Genomic DNA, 17,038 nt, shown 5'->3' on the forward strand with positions numbered 1-17,038 from the left:
ACGCGCTGTAAATAAAAGTTCATCTTTTAGCAGTGACTTAGTTGTCAGGACTATTTTTGTACAGAAATAAGTGATCATGTAATGACATGGCGGCCCAAATGATCTCGTTTCCTGCCTGGGGGAGGTATCTAGGGGCACGTCTGTCCGGTAAAAAGCCACGGGGGTCTCCCAGTCCTCTCTAAGGGAGAGCTCCACCCCCTGACGGAGGAAGTTAAGAACTGCGGTCATTTCCACCATTATTTGAATGCAAATATGCTTCTGACAACTACGTCACTGCTAATAGATTAACTTTTATTTACAGCAAGTGATGAAAAGTCCATTGTTCTTAGCGTCAACGCCAACAGGAGTGTGAGTGGCTGCAGGGCGCCCACTAGTGGTGAGTATAAGGAAAGGCAAGGGGGAGTTAACAGACAAGTCTTACACGGCAGAAGTGTCGCAAAAGTCATGTGAAAAAAGACAGCCAATAGAGGCTTCCTGCTGAACACACATCTAAATACGCAAACACAACTTTTTTTTTTTTTTTTTTTACACACACGCCATTAAAAATACGGACAGACAGATATTTTTACACCATGACAAATCATAATACGGACTGACATCTTAAGAGACACAAGCGGATCTGATTACACACACACGGACTGATGTACAGACACACACATTGTTACTTTGACACATAAATTGGATTATACACGCACAAATCAAGATACGAATTTGCAAATTTTGCTACAATATTACTTCCATAGCTATGACAATCTGTCATCAGGTACATCAGCTGCCTTAGGAAACGTGGCTATGGGTACCATCTGTTTTATTTCTTCTGTTTAGGAAGTGGATTTGTTCAAGTACCACCCGGCGGCTAACTGAAACAAAGAGCCTACAAAAGTCGAGGCGAATTATTAGGATGTGCGAAAATTCTACCCTGGGTTGGGCATCATTTCAATTTGAACATTCTCAATTCCAATTATTTTAGAAGACAGGGTCAAAAATGTACTATGAATTTCAGACTGTGCTACTTGTGACACAGCCACACACGCACTGGTCCTCAAAACCCCCAATTCTGTCTCCTACAATAAATATCAATCCTTTGATCTTGAATATAAATATTTGTTTCCATAGGAGTACAGTGTTCCCTCGCTACAACACGGTTCACCTTTCCTGGCTGTTATACAGATTTCTTTTGTGTGTGTAAAAAGGGTATAACGGTACACAAAAATGTCGGTTCGGTACGTACCTCGGTTTAGAGGTCACGGTTCGGTTCACTTTCTGTACAGTAAGAAAACAACAAAATATACATTTTTTGGTTATTTATTTACCGAATTTGTAAACAATGGCTTTATCCTTTTAACATTGGAAACACTATAATAATTCTGGCCAAAAATAGAAATAGCTCTGTGTGTGATGGATGTGAGCCACCACTAGGCTGATCAGTGTAACAGCAGGCAGTCATGAATGCTAAGCATAACAATAACATACATACACACACAGGGTCCATTGCCAGGGTTAATGTGGTCAATATATATAAAATAAAAAGTAAATAAGATAAGGCTCAGAATGGTTTCTTAACAAAACCTTTCTACATATAAAGTGCTTTTTTTGATTGATTAATTGAGACTTTTATTAGTAGTTTGCACAGTACAGTACATATTCCGTACAATTGACCACTAAATGGTAACACCCGGATAACTTTTTCAACTTGTTTAAGTCGGGGTCCACGTTAATCAACATTAAACTGCCTCAAGTTGTTGCTCAGATTAAATAAAATGACAAAACTTTTCTTCTACATATAAAAAGTGCAACATTAAACAGTTTCAAGTCAACGCAGCCTCAGATTAACTTTTCTTTCCCCCCAGCCTTTAACCCTGGTGACTTTCACTCAATCTTCATGTTTTTTGACAGAAAAATCAGTTTATCCACATTGTCTGCAGAAAGAAGAAGTGGGTCAAAATCTAGTTTTTAATGCAATATGGTCTTAAATCTGCTGCTATAAAAACACCAACGGCATTTGTTATTGCTTTAGCCCTGCCTGACTCGCCGTAGAGAGGCTGCTTGAATGCGGTGTTTGCACGACGCTCGTCTTTGTCGTCGTTGAAGCGATGTTCACTTGGGGTGCAAATGGGTTAGCATGTTTGACGTGTTGCCAGAAGTATACCCTACCGCTGCTGAACAATGTCGGCAAACCGCTTTCGCTTTGTTGTCGTAGCCCGGTTGCTGCTAGCATGCCGTGTGTTGTGCATTGTTTACACAACGTGCGGTATACTACTTTATATATCCGTGTGGAAACTCGTTCGGTACACCTCCGAACCAAACCGAAACCCCCGTACAGAAACGGTTCAATACAAATACACGTACCGTTACACCCTTAGTGTGTAACGTTTTACAGTGTCACATGCTTTTTTTTTTTACATTGTATGAATGCGCATTGTGTTCTGCGTCCTGATTCGCTAAGGGACTGTAGACCATCGTCAATCAATCTTCTTCATGCCATGTGTCCTGTACAGTACAGAATGCGTTCAGCTTGACTTATTTACAAAATTGTTTGATGCGAGCATACATATACTAAGGGTGTAACGGTACGTGTATTTGTATTGAACCGTTTCGGTACGGTTCGGAGGTGTACCGAACGAGTTTCCACACGGACATATTAAGTAGCGTACCGCACATTGTGTAAACAATGCACACTGAGGCACAACACACGGCATGCTAGCAACGACCGGGGTACGACAACATGTAAAAGCCAGCGCTGGAAGACCCTCCTGCCTCGTTAAGATCTCCCGTTTGGGAACATTTGGGCTTTGCAGTGCGATGCAACAATGGATAACATCGCTTCAACGAAGAGGAAGACGAACAAACACAGCTCCCACCGCATTCAAGCAGCCTCTCCTCGGCGAGTCAGGCAGGGCTAAAGCAATAACAAATGCCGTTGGTGTTTTTATAGCAGCAGATTTAAGACCATATTGCATTAAAAACTAGATTTTTGACCCACTTCTATGGTGGAAGAACAATGAGCCCACATATCCTCTTACTGCCAAGTTAGCCAGGCACTACCTCGCCATACCTGCTACCTCCGTGCCCAGTGAAAGGGTATTTTCCACAGCTGGAGACATTTTAACTGCAAGCCGGTTTGCTCTTTCTGCAGACAATGTGGATAAACTGACTTTTCTGGCAAAAAACATGACAATTGAGTGAAAGTCACCAGGGTTAAAGGCTGGGGGGAAAGAAAAGTTAATCTGAGGCTGAGTTGACTTGAAACTGTTTAATGTTGCACTTTTTGTATGTAGAAGAAAAGTTTTGTCATTTTATTTAATCTGAGCAACAACTTGAAGCAGTTTAATGTTGCACTTTATATGTGGAAATGTTGCACTTTATACGTAGAAAAGTTTTGTTAAGAAAAAAAATTCTGAGCCTTATCTTATTTAGTTTTTATTTTATATATGCTGACTGCATTAACCCTGGCAATCGACCCTGTGTGTATATGTATGTTATTGTTATGTTAAAAGGATAGAGCCATTGTTTACAAATTTTGGTAAATAAATAACCAGAAAATGTATATTTAGTTTTTTTCTTACTGTACCGAAAATTAACCGAACTCTGACCTCTAAACCGAGGTACGTACCGAACCGAAATCTTTGTGTACCGTTACACCCTTAACATATACTGTACAGTACTGTAAACAGAAAAAAAAACATAATAAATAAAAAAAACAACCGGTAAACGAAAAAACATGCACAGTAAATAAATAAAAAAATCCTGTAAATGGAATAAAACATAATGTAAACGAAAAATATATATAATAAACGAAATCACATATAAAAAGGAAATAAAAAATAATCCACTTCTACTACACGGATTTCACTTAAAGCGGGTATTTTGTGGAACGTAACACGTTGACAAAAGTTTCACTTTATTTCTGAAAACCTCATATAAAAAACATTTACACATATCCTGTTGTTTATGTGTGAGATAAAGCGGCGTTCTGATCAGGTTTTTATCATTCCAATTTGGATACTTATCATCCATGAGTTAAATCAGCCGATACTGATCACATGTGTTCCCTGTAAATGTATTTAAGGTGAGTGCTATTGACAATATCAAGACAATATTTCAACTAGTACCCTATTTTCTTTTATTACGTACAATTGTTTGAGCAAAACAAAGTCCACAGTTGTTGAAGTGTAATTTCCTCTCGTTAGCATTGAGGTATTGTGTGGCAGAACGACCGCTGTGGATCGACTTCTACCAGTCCAAAATAGTCAGAAGCGAACGCGTTAGCATTCCATTCAGTTGTAAACAAATGGCATTCTGGTCACATTCTGTGACCACAACGTTTCTAAGTACTGTTATTTGCTGGAGGCTAAATAAATCACAGAACGCCATTTGTTTACATTCAGGAGCGCTAACTTGCTGTTAGCTGTTAGCTATTGTATCCTCCTACGGTGTGTAGTGAAGCATACTTGTACGAAACATACTTTGTCGCCATGGAGGCGAGGATTGCCTTCACCATTGCTTCATTCCCCTTAGGGGCGATGGACGGCTGAGTAGCGCTTATACAGCAGCAGCCGGCCTCCGTAGCTCCCACTCCCTCCCCTCTGTTGCAAGTTTTGTTGATTCTATGTAACGTGTTTATGTGTGCTATGACTATGCGGTTTTTACCTTGGCCTCAGTCTGGACCCCCTTCCTGGAGTCCAGCCTTTGACTGAATATTTTTTTACTCCCGTCCCCTCAGGGATTAATAAAGTACTTCTGATTCTGATTAGTGATTACACTGTGAATGGACGTTAGTTGCTAGCTATTTATGATTTAAATCACCGCTTGCAGCGCTTCAGTGTTTATATCTTCACCTTTATCATTAGTTTTGAAGCCAAAATACGTTCATTCTCCCGCTTCTGTCTACACACTGTTTCCGCTTGTAAGTGCTCTGTGTGTGTGTGTGTGTTGACTTACATGCATCTCGGCTTATACTACCAGCAATATCCCCAGTGCGCGCCGTCATGGCCATGAACAAAATAAAATAAAGTACCGATATGTTTCTGAGGTGGCGACTTGTCCAGGGTGTACCCTGCCTAACGCCCAAATGCAGCTGACATAGGCACCCCCCGCGACCCCGAAAGGGACAAGCGGTATGGATGTTTCAAAAACAATATAGTTCCTTTTTTAATTTATTAGTACAGCGGTACTTTATTAGTATCGGCATTAAGTACAATCCTACTAAGCACGTTTCAATTTTAGCAGCTGTGTAACATGTTTAGCCTCGTCCTTCAGTGATAATAATACTTGTAAGAATGTATTTTCCGCCATGGAGGATTATTGACTGAAATGAGATGCTTGATACATTATATGGACTAGGAATCGGCAATAGTAATCAAGGTTTACAAATGTTGATGGTTTTGGGTAGAGATGTCCGATAATATATTTTTTGCCGATATCCGATATTCCGATATTGTCCAACTCTTAATTACCGAGTCCGATATCAACCGATACCGATATATACAGTCGTGGAATTAACACATTATTATGCCTAATTTTGTTGTGATGCCCCGCTGGATGCATTAAACAACATAACAAGGTTCTCCAAAATAAATGAACTCAACTTATGGAAAAAAAATGCCAACATGGCACTGCCATATTTATTATTGAAGTCACAAAGTGCATTATTTTTCTTCAACATGCCTCAAAACAGCAGCTTGGAATTTGGGACATGCTCTCCCATTACGGTGCGGATGTTCTCCCGAAATGTGTTTGTCATTCTTGTTTGGTGTGGGTTCACAGTGTGGCGCATATTTGTAACAGTGTTAAATTTGTTTATACGGTCCACCCTCAGTGTGACCTGTATGGCTATTGACCAAGTATGCCTTGCATTCACTTGTGTGTGTGAAAAGCCGTAGATATTATGTGACGGGGCAGTGCCTTTAAGGTTTATTGGCGCTCTGTACTTTTCCCTACGTCCGTGTACGCAGCGGCGTTTTAAAAAGTCATAAATTTTACTTTTTGAAACCGATACCGATAATTTCCGATATCACATTTTAAAGAATTTATCAGCCGATTATATCGGCAGTCCGATATTATCGGACATCTCTAGTTTTGGGGGAATGGGAATGTAAGACCTGGTTACGTCGATGCCCAACCCGAGTTCTATCTCAAGCTATACATCTATCACCTTTTTGCCCACAATTCTCACAATCAAATATGACTACCGAGAATTTTGAAGCAGTAACAAATATAACCTGGTGACAGTAGTCGCACTGGTAGGGCTTCTCTCCACTGTGTGTCCTCTTGTGTCTCTCCATGTGATACTTCTGGATGAACTTCATACCACACTCGTCGCAGCGGAAAGGCTTCTCGCCTGAGCATGACAATGCAGACCAAAAAAAACACACACTATGACCCACTTGGGTTAAACAACATCAAAACAAGGTACAATTTGTGCACGGGAACACCCACCGGTGTGAATTTTCTCGTGCCTCTGGAGAAGGTACTTCTGAATGAAGCGCATGTCACACTGGCTGCACTGGAACGGTTTCTCACCTGAAATGTGATTCCCATACAGGATGCAAACTTGGGTCAAAAACAGTTTGAGTTTCCAAGTGAGAAGTGACATTTGGACAAGGCGTACCGGTGTGAATGAAGACGTGCCTCTGTAGATGGTAGTTGGTTCTGAAGGCTGCGTTACAGTGAACACACACGTGGCACTTGGGGTTCTGAATGCCAAAGGAACCGTCGTCATTAATGCTGAGGATCTGTGACACAATCCCACAAGAAAATACATTTGGATATTTTGCAATCTTTGGGGAAATCCTTATTTATTGTAAACGTGTACTTTGCTAACAAACATAATTATCCTAAATTCCGGACTATAAGCCACTATTTTGTTTCTACACATTCAACCCTGCGGTTTATAAAACGATGTTGCTAATTTATGGATTTTTCTTCACTGACGGCCATAATAAAAATAGTTTTCATAAAACACATGCAAAGACACTGAAATGGTGTTATGTTATGTTATTATGTTAGATCCACTATGGACTGGACTTTCACAATATTATGCTAGACCCACTCGACGTCCATTGCATAAGGTCTCCCCTAGAGAGGGTGGGGGGGTCACCCACATCTGCGGTCCTCTCCAAGGTTTCTCATAGTCAATTCACATTGACATTCCACTGGATTGTGAGTTTTTCCTTGCCCTTATGTGGGATCTGAACCGAGGATGTCGTTGTGGCTTGTGCAGTCCTTTGAGACACTTGTGATTTAGGGCTATATAAATAAACATTGATTGATTTGATTATTGTTTGTGCTATGGCGCCATCTTTTGGACAAGTTTGCTCACTTCAGGTGCTGCTGGGTTCTTCTGTTTAGTTATTTCAACCGGAAGTACAAGCGCCGTTCCATCTTCTAGATCAGTGGTGTCAAAGTCAAGGCCCGAATGAATGATCTATGGCCCCCGGGATGATATTTGATTAGTATTAGAACCGGCCCGCAGGCCACGGCCGCCTGCTGCTGTTTTGCACGCACCAATACTCCATCAGTGTTGGCGCTAGGAATTTTCAAAAGGGGTCCCAGGGACCCCATTAAGTCATAAAAATGGGGTCCCACAGTAAATTTTAGTTGTCCCACTTTTTCGTAAGCGTTTTGAAAACAAATGATAAATGTATGCATTATCATGTTATCACATTCTATATTGTGTTTTGGAAAAAGGTTGTCATAAACGTTACTTAATTCATAAAAAAAATAATACAAAAGAAAACACATTTTTATGCACATGTAAATGTATTTAGTTATAAACATTCATTCACTTTCTTCTTTCCTTCATGGATCTAAACTTTACCGCTACCGGTAGTTTTTTCTATATTTTTAGAATGTGTTTGTTCTATTTTTGGCCAAAGTAAGACAAATAAAACAATCTGAAGTTGTCTTTATTTTTATTTGTTTTAAAGCCATGATTCTAATAGCCCGGCCCGCGTGTGCACAGATTTTCCTCCATGCGGCCCCTGAGCTAAAATGAGTTTGACACCCCTGTTCTAGATGTCCGTAACGTTTCTACTCGTACGGATTCTTCATTCATCACTCCAAGCAACGCTTTTAGGTTCAACAATATAGCTAAATCAGTTCTTTTTACACACAATACCCCATAATGACAATGTGAAAAGGTTTTTCCTACACTTTGGAGCTTGTGGCTTATAAAACGGTGATGTATGGATATTTCTTCGCTGACTGCCATAATGCCAATAGTAAAAAAATGTTTTAAAAAAAAAACAAGCAAAGACACTAAACAGGTGTGTCATTGTTTGTGCTATGGCGCCATCTTTTGGATGAGTTCGCTCACTATTGGTGCTGCAGTGTCCTTCCATTTAGTGCTTTCAACCGGAAGTAGAAGTGTCGTCTAATCGTCCATAGCGTTTCTACTTGTATGGATTCTTCATTCATCACTCCGAGCAACGTTTTTAAGTTTTACAATATAACTAAAACAATTCTTACTTACTAAACCGTCCTGTGTTTGATGTCTGTAGGAGGGTTTTCATGCATATTTGTACGTGCTATTGTAATGTAATCAAGCCAGCGACATTAGCATGAGCTAACATACTAACACGTTTAGTGTCTGTGTTAGCATTATTAACTTAAAATGGCATTCTTTTTGTATTGTTTCAGTTTCACTAATTCCTCAGTAAATTCACCAAAACGTCACCGTGGAGTTATCGGGTCTGTTTAGCTGATTGGAGAGCGAGCTTCCGCAGCTAGTGGCTCCACGACGACGACTTCTGTTTTGTTTGATCAGCCGTTTTACTGCCGTGTTACAGACACCAGTTGGAAACAATTAAGGTATGTAAATAAACATTTACAGAATATTTATGTGTAAATAACTCATTTCACAACGTATATATCTGCGGCTTAGAATGTCCGCCCTGAGATGGGTAGATCGTGAGTTCAAACCCTGCCCGAGTCATACCAAAGACTATAAATAGACCGATGCGGCTAATATATCTAAATATTTTTTCCCCTAAGATTTAGAGCGTGTGGTTTATATACCTTTGTAGTCCAGAAATACAGTAATTGTCTCTTTTGTACCTTTGCTGGTGAGTGTTGTTTCCTTTTCTTCTTCTTGGGACAAATGATCAGATCCTTGACTGCTTTTTTGTCCTTCTTTATCTGCACTGGTGACTCAGTCAGTTTTAATTCTTGCTTAATGTTGAGCTGTAAAAAAAAAAAAAAAGAGCATAAACAGAAAAATGATTTTGCAAAATTCCAAACGAAAATGAAGCGCGCACTCAGAGAAATAAATAAGCTACTTTGAAAGTGTGAATGTAGCTGAGATAGGCTTCAGCAGCCCCCGCGACCCCGAACGGGACAAGCGGTAGAAAATGGATGGATGGATGGAATCTAGTTTAGATAGATATAGTACTTTATTGATTCCTTCAGGAGAGTTCCCTCCGGAAAATAAAAATTCCAGCAGCAGTGTACAGAATTGAGATATTTAAAAAGTAAAAAGTAAATAATAAAAGAAAGTCATCAGTCATGTTTACATAATAATATTGCACTTTAGTTAACGCCTTTTTGAATGAGCTGTAAGTAGAGATGGGCGATATGGAGGGGGAAAAAATCAATAGTTAAAAAACAGGAAGGCACTGAATATTAGTGTTGGGTTAATTTATTTTAAAAAATTATTATTGTTACTTTGCCAAAAAAATTATCAAATTAGTAACAAAATGACTCTTTAATAAATGCAATTAATTACTAGGAGATGTAATTATTGTGTTAATTAAATAAAAATAAAAAACAGGCATATGCAGTTGTGATGTTTCATGAGAGCAGAGTGTGTGTGCCTTTAAGTGACATGTGACATCAGCGCCCAGACAGACAAGCTTTGGCTCGGCTGTGTTTGTTACTTTGGCAGCAGCCTTTATAAAATTTCCACGCTAATTAATAGAGTGATTGAATATGTTTCCATTGCTGTAGTCTCCTTGTCCACACACAGGGTATTGTAGGATACCTAGCTTGTCACTTAAATCATTAATTTGTTGTTCTTTATTCCCTCGCAGTAGTAGTGTGTAAGTGTGCATGTATTACATTGCTATTTAATATCAATGTCATTTTGTGTGTAGTTCTGGTTGATGCTTGAATTAATACAAATATATTTCCTGCATTGAACTTGCTGTGCTTCTGACATTGTCTTGTTGGTATCAAAAGTAGCGTGCCAGGTTACTGCACACGTCTTGATAACGGTTATTGCAACGTACATATAAGTAATTAATTTGAATACTTGTTACTAGTAAAAGTAACACCGTTATCATATATTAATGTTATTAGGAAAACTGCTGAATATATAATTCTTTAGTATTAATAGTATACATGTCAATTCATCATTTTTTTTGTGACTGTTGCGGCCTTAAAATCTCTGAATTTGCAAAAGCCTTTTCAGAACGTTTGCCGTTTTTTTTCTTAAAGGCCTACTGAAACCCACTACTACCGACCAACTCATAAAGTGCAATTTTAAATTTCCCGGGAAATATCCGGCTGAAAACGTCTCGGTATGATAACGTTTGCGCGTGACGTCACGGGTTGAAGCAGACATTTTGGAATAGCACGGTGGCCAGCTTAAGTCGTCTGTTTTCACCACATAATTCCACAGTATTCTGGACATCTGTGTTGGTGAATCTTTTGCAATTTGTTCAATTAACCATGGAGACTGCAAAGAAGAAAGCTGTAGGTGGGATCGGTGTATTAGCGGCCGGCTGCAGCAACACAACCAGGAGGACTTTGAGTTGGATAGCAGACACGCTACCGTGAGTACAGCTTTGGCTTCCAAACATTTGATAGCTTGCCCGTACGTGCGTGCCGCTATGTGCATGTCACGTACGTAACTTTGGGGAAATATATGTTTCTTGCCGACTCTGATGGCGGCCGGGGTGTCGTCGAAAGCTACAACTCCGTCCGCCGCCGCGCCGCTGTCCTCACCGGTGTCTGGGTTGACTTCCTCCGTCTCCGGGCCGCCGACCGCACCGATCATCGTGGTGAAGTCCTTCGTCGCGCCGTCGATCGCTGGAACGCAGGTGAGCACGGGTGTTGATGAGCAGATAAGGGCTGGCGTAGGTGGAGAGCTAATGTTTTAGCATAGCTCTGTCGAGGTCCCGTAGCTAAGTTAGCTTCAATGGCGTCGTTAGCAACAGCATTGCTAGGCTTCGCCAGGCTGGACAGCATTAACCGTGTGGTTACATGTCCAGTGTTTGGTTCGGTGTCTCCTGATAGTAGAAGTAATAATAGTATTGTTGATCTTCTGTCTATCCTTCCAGTCAGGGGCATGTTTCTTCTGTTTTTATCTGTAGTTAAGCACGATGCTATCACGTTAGCTCCATAGCTAAAGTGCTTCGCCGATGTATTGTCGTGGAGATAAAAGTCACTGTGAATGTCCATTTCGCGTTCTCGACTCTCATTTTCAAGAGGATATAGTATCCGAGGTGGTTTAAAATACAAATCCGTGATCCACAATAGAAAAAGGAGATTGTGGAATCCAATGAGCCCTTGTACCTAAGTTACGGTCAGAGCGAAAAAAGATACGTCCTGCACTGCACTCTAGTCCTTCACTCTCACGTTCCTCATCAACGAATCTTTCATCCTGGCTCAAATTAATGGGGTAATCGTTGCTTTCTCTGTCCGAATCGTTCTCGCTGCTGGTGTAAACAATGTGCAGATGTGAGGCGCTCTTCAACCTGTGACGTCACGCTACTTCCGGTACAGGCAAGGCTTTTTTATCAGCGACCAAAAGTTGCGAACTTTATCGTCGATGTTCTCTACTAAATCCTTTCAGCAAAAATATGGCAATATCGTGAAATGATCAAGTATGACACATAGAATGGACCTGCTACCCCCATTTAAATAAGAACATTTCATTTCAGTTGGCCTTTAATGTCATTGAAACAAAATGTGACTTTCCAAATTTGTTGTCAATGTCTGAAGTGTTCCTTGTAACCTTCACTTCAAAAAGCACATGAAAACAAACACTGTACTGGCGTATTCCTCTAATTCCAAGAAGACTCTCGATGGCAGTAAAAGCTTTGTCAAATGACTTTGTCCATCTTAAACATTCATTTAGCACATTTAAAGCATTTGTGAACAGTTGAGAGCAAAGTATAGCGGTAAATTTCGTTGATAAATAAGATGATAAGAAATTGTTATCACACTTCAACATCTCGGTCATGTAATGCTGCCTCTTTGCTAGGTCAGCATTGCAAATGAGAATCTGGTCTTAATTGACTTAGCCTGGGTAAACAAAGGTTAAATTAATATTTATAAATACATTTAAACTAGCAAGTGAGGATGCCCGTGCGTCGCTAATTCTCACTCCTTTTCAAATATGTAAAAAAAAAGAAAAAAAGAAAAAAGAAAAAGAAAGTCCAATGCTCATTTGTTTTTGTTTTTGATTCTCCATTGTTTTCATTTTGTTATAATGGCTGTTAAGGCTATAGCACTGTATTGGATCAGGCTTGCTCTTGTTTTTATGCATATTTGAAATAAAAATATATATCAATATCAATCAATCAATAACTGTTTATATGCAGTACCACATTACCCAGAATGCTCAGCGCTGTACACCAAAATCAGAAGGATGTCTAAGCTAGGTGGGATGAAGACTATTTTGTTGTTAGCCGTTGTTGTTCCTGCTTCGTCTACACAAGAAACAAAAGTTTCGATTACACAGTTCACATGATAATTGGCAAATTTGATTGGCGAAAACGGGGATTTGATGAGTTTGTGCCAAGCGGCGCGATCGCAAATTGCATTAAGGACTGAAATGTATTGTCCGAATAATTCTGATTTAAATGTATAATATACAGTAAATGCAATGCTTTGGTAGCATTGTGACTTTCACTGAATTGTGTGCCTTAAAGGGGAAGTGCACTTTTTTTAAATTTTGCCTATCATTCACAATTCTAATGTAAGAAAAGGAGCACTTATATTTGTCTTTTTTTTTTGGCAAGTACAAGGTAGCTAACAATGTAAATAATAGGAGTACACTATTGCGCCCATAAACCTTCTAAAAAAAACATCCCAAAGCCGCCAACAATACTCCATTTACATATCCATCCATCCATCCATTTTTACCGCTTGTCCGTTTTTGGGGTCGCGGGGGGTGCTGTAGCCTATCTCAGCTGCATTCGGGCGGAAGGCGGGGTACACCCTGGTGTCGTGACCTGAATATTAACAAGTATTGATGATATTACGCAAACGCAGAGGAACTACTTTTAGCGGCGCCGTGATCTCGGAGAGCTAACTAGCTTATGCTGCTATATTGACATATTGAGCAGCTGCATCGCCTTTTGAGTTGGTGAAAGTTAATTCTAGATTATAAATCATGTCTCTCACCTGGATAGTAGAAGGTTGTGGACCCACAAGTTGGTCAATTTTGACATCCAACTAAGACCCGGAAATGGTGAGAAAGACAAGACAAAAAAAATATTTTGATGACTTGTTGATGTAAAGGGGAAGATATAAACATCCCATCAGTCTTTATCCCAGTGAGAGCAGACATTGTACAGTAAGCAATTATTTTATTATGTTTGCATATCTTGTTTAGCACTTAGCAATACTGCTACATGATGCTTAGCGTTTGACTAAAGCTGCATCTGTTTAGCACACAGCTTCTAAAACTTGTAGATCATCCTCCTTATATTCAGGATCAAAAATAGAAGTTTCTGGATCATCATTTGTCCCAAAGTAGTCTTCGTTGTCTCTCATCAAGTCTGCCATGATTAGTAGTCTTGTTGTTGTTGAAGGGAAAGTGAACGTTGTGATGCGTCTGTGAAATTAGTACACCGCCGTACGCTTAAAATGATCAAAATATGTAAATATTACATGTTATTATGAATGTTACTAGATACTACATATATACTTACAGCCTTGATGGAGGTTGTGTTATGAAAGAACTGTCGCATGAAAAGACATTTTAGGCCACAACCATAATCACGGCGGCAAAATGCTTGAAGGACTGTCTTATAGACTTTAAAATATGGCAGTGAGATAATTCTCCTTCAAATATTCCACTATTGTGGTCCGTCTGCATTTCGGGAGAACGAACCCCGCAGTAAGCTGTGAAAACCCCGTCGTGTCACTTAGTGTTTGACTAAAGCTGCATCTGTTTAGCACACAGCTTCTAAAACTTGTAGATCATCCTCCTTATATTCAGGATCAAAAATAGAAGTTTCTGGATCATTATTTGTACCAAAGTAGTCTTTGTTTTGTGTTAAAGAGGTTCATTTAGCCTACTAATGTGTATTTATAAATAGTTGATTGATATAGGCTAGTAAGGTAAAGTTTTGTACCTGACAAGTTTCGGCTATCTTGCTTCTGCAGCCTTCCTCAGAGGTGTCACGTGATGTTAGTGTGACGTCATCTGTGACGTGTTATATGGATTGGATATGGATGACGTCACACTAACATCACGTGACACCTCTGAGGAAGGCTGCAGAAGCAAGATAGCCGAAACTTGTCAGGTACAAAACTTTACCTTACTAGCCTATATAAATCAACTATTTATAAATAGTCTTTGTTTTCTCTCATCAAGTCTGCCATGATTAGTAGTCTTGTTGTCGTTGAAGGGAAAGTGAACGTTGTGATGCCTTCTGTGAAATTAATACACCACCGCATGCTTAAAATGATGAAAATATGTAAATATTACATGTTATTATGAATGTTACTAGATACTACATATATACTTACAGTATGTACAAACCCCGTTTCCATATGAGTTGGGAAATAGTGTTAGATGTAAATATAAACGGAATACAATGATTTGCAAATCCTTTTCAACCCATATTCAATTGAATGCACTACAAAGACAAGATATTTGATGTTCAAACTCATACACTTTATTTATTTTTTGCAAACATTAATTAACTTAGAATTTCATGGCTGCAACACGTGCCAAAGTAGTTGGGAAAGGGCATGTTCACCACTGTGTTACATGGCCTTTCCTTTTAGATAGATAGATAGTTCTTTATTGATTCCTTCAACACTCAGTAAACGTTTGGGAACTGAGGAAACTAATTGTTGAAGCTTTGAAAGTGGAATTCTTTCCCATTCTTGTTTTATGTAGAGCTTCAGTTGTTCAACAGTCCGGGGTCTCCGCTGTCGTATTTTACGCTTCATAATGCGCCACACATTTTCGACGGGAGACAGGTCTGGACTGCAAGCGGGCCAGGAAAGTACCCGCACTTATTTTTTACGGAGCCACGCTGTTGTAACACGTGCTGAATGTGGCTTGGCATTGTCTTGCTGAAATAAGCAGGGGCGTCCATTATGATGTTGCTTGGATGGCGACATTGTATGCTCCAAAACCTGTATGTACCTTTCAGCATTAATGGTGCCTTCACAGATGTGTAAGTTACCCATGTCTTGGGCACTAATACACCCCCATACCATCACACATGCTGCCTTTTACACTTTGCGTCGATAACAGTCTGGATGGTTCGCGTCCCCTTTGGTCCGGATGACACGATGTCGAATATTTCCAAAAACAATTTGAAATGTGGACTCGTCAGACCACAGAACACTTTTCCACTTTGTATCAGTCCATCTTAGATGATCTCGCGCCCAGAGTTTCTGGATGTTGTTGATAAATGGCTTTCGCTTTGCATAGTAGAGCTTTAAAGGCCTACTGAAACCCATTACTACCGACCACGCAGTCTGATAGTTTATATATCAATGATGAAATCTTAACATTGCAACACATGCCAATACGGCCGGGTTAACTTATAAAGTGCAATTTTAAATTTCCCGCTAAACTTCCAGTTGAAAACGTCTATGTATGATGACGTATGCGCGTGACGTCAATCGTTGAAACGGAAGTATTGGTACACCTTTGAATCCAATACAAAAAAGCTCTGTTTTCATTGAAAAATTCCACAGTATTCTGGACATCTGTGTTGGTGAATCTTTTGCAATTTGTTTAATGAACAATGAAGACTGCAAAGAAGAAAGTTGTAGGTGGGATCGGTGTATTAGCGGCTGACTGCAGCAACACAACCAGGAGGACTTTGACTTGGATAGCAGACACGCTAGCCGACGCTAGCCGCCGACCGCACGGATGATCGGGTGAAGTCCTTCGTCCTTCCGTTGATCGCTGGAACGCAGGTGAGCACGGGTGTTGATGAGCAGATGAGGGCTGGCTGGCGTAGGTGGAGCGCTAATGTTTTTATCATAGCTCTGTGAGGTCCCGTTGCTAAGTTAGCTTCAATGGCGTCATTAGCAACAGCATTGTTAAGCTTCGCCAAGCTGGGAATTATTAACCGTGTATTTACATGTCCATGGTTTAATAGTATTGTTGATCTTCTGTCCATCCTTCCAGTCAGGGGTTTATTTATTTTGTTTCTATCTGCATTTGAGCCCGATGCTATCACGTTAGCTCAGTAGCTAAAGAGCTTCGCCGATGTATTGTCGTGGAGATAAAAGTCACTGTGAATGTCCATTTCGCGCTCTCGACTCTCATTTTCAAGATGATATAGTATCCGAGGTGGTTTAAAATACAAATCCGTGATCCACAATAGAAAAAGGAGAACGTGTGGAATCCAATGAGCCAGCTTGTACCTAAGTTACGGTCAGAGCGAAAAAAGATACGTCCTGCACTGCACTGTAGTCCTTCACTCTCACTTTCCTCATCCACAAATCTTTCATCCTCGCTCAAATTAATGGGGTAATCGTCGCTTTCTCTGTCCGAATCTCTCTCGCTGCTGGTGTAAACAATGGGAAAATGTGAGGAGTTCTTCCTCCGGTGACGTCACGCTACTTCCGGTACAGGCAAGGCTTTTTTTTATCAGCGACCAAAAGTTGCGAACTTTATCGTCGTTGTTTTCTACTAAATCCTTTCAGCAAAAATATAGCAATATCGCGAAATGATCAAGTATGACACATAGAATGGATCTGCTATCCCTGTTTAAATAAAAAAAAATCATTTCAGTAGAGCTTTAACTTGCACTTACAGATGTAGCAACGAACTGTATTTAGTGACAGTGGTTTTCTGAAGTGTTCCTGAGCCCATGTGGTGATATCCTTTAGA

At 40.0% G+C, this 17,038-nt stretch overlaps 1 protein-coding gene and 1 long non-coding RNA gene across 2 annotated transcripts in view; one reads left to right on the forward strand and one right to left on the reverse strand.

The window, feature by feature from the left end:
- LOC133664337 (uncharacterized) overlaps positions 1-17,038 on the forward strand; it is a 36,278-nt gene that overhangs the window by 17,842 nt on the left and 1,398 nt on the right. Inside the window, exon 3 of the long non-coding RNA XR_009828569.1 lies at positions 8,641-8,811. This is a non-coding gene — a long non-coding RNA (uncharacterized LOC133664337). The remainder of the gene's footprint in view (positions 1-8,640; positions 8,812-17,038) is intronic.
- LOC133664333 (zinc finger protein 148-like) overlaps positions 1-17,038 on the reverse strand; it is a 31,800-nt gene that overhangs the window by 8,327 nt on the left and 6,435 nt on the right. Inside the window, 4 exon segments of the mRNA XM_062068849.1 lie at positions 6,222-6,340; positions 6,439-6,522; positions 6,611-6,734; positions 9,058-9,183. Coding sequence (XP_061924833.1) covers positions 6,222-6,340; positions 6,439-6,522; positions 6,611-6,734; positions 9,058-9,183 — 453 coding nt within the window.

This window comes from Entelurus aequoreus, linkage group LG14 (assembly GCF_033978785.1).
Source record: "Entelurus aequoreus isolate RoL-2023_Sb linkage group LG14, RoL_Eaeq_v1.1, whole genome shotgun sequence".
Lineage (NCBI taxonomy): Eukaryota > Metazoa > Chordata > Actinopteri > Syngnathiformes > Syngnathidae > Entelurus > Entelurus aequoreus.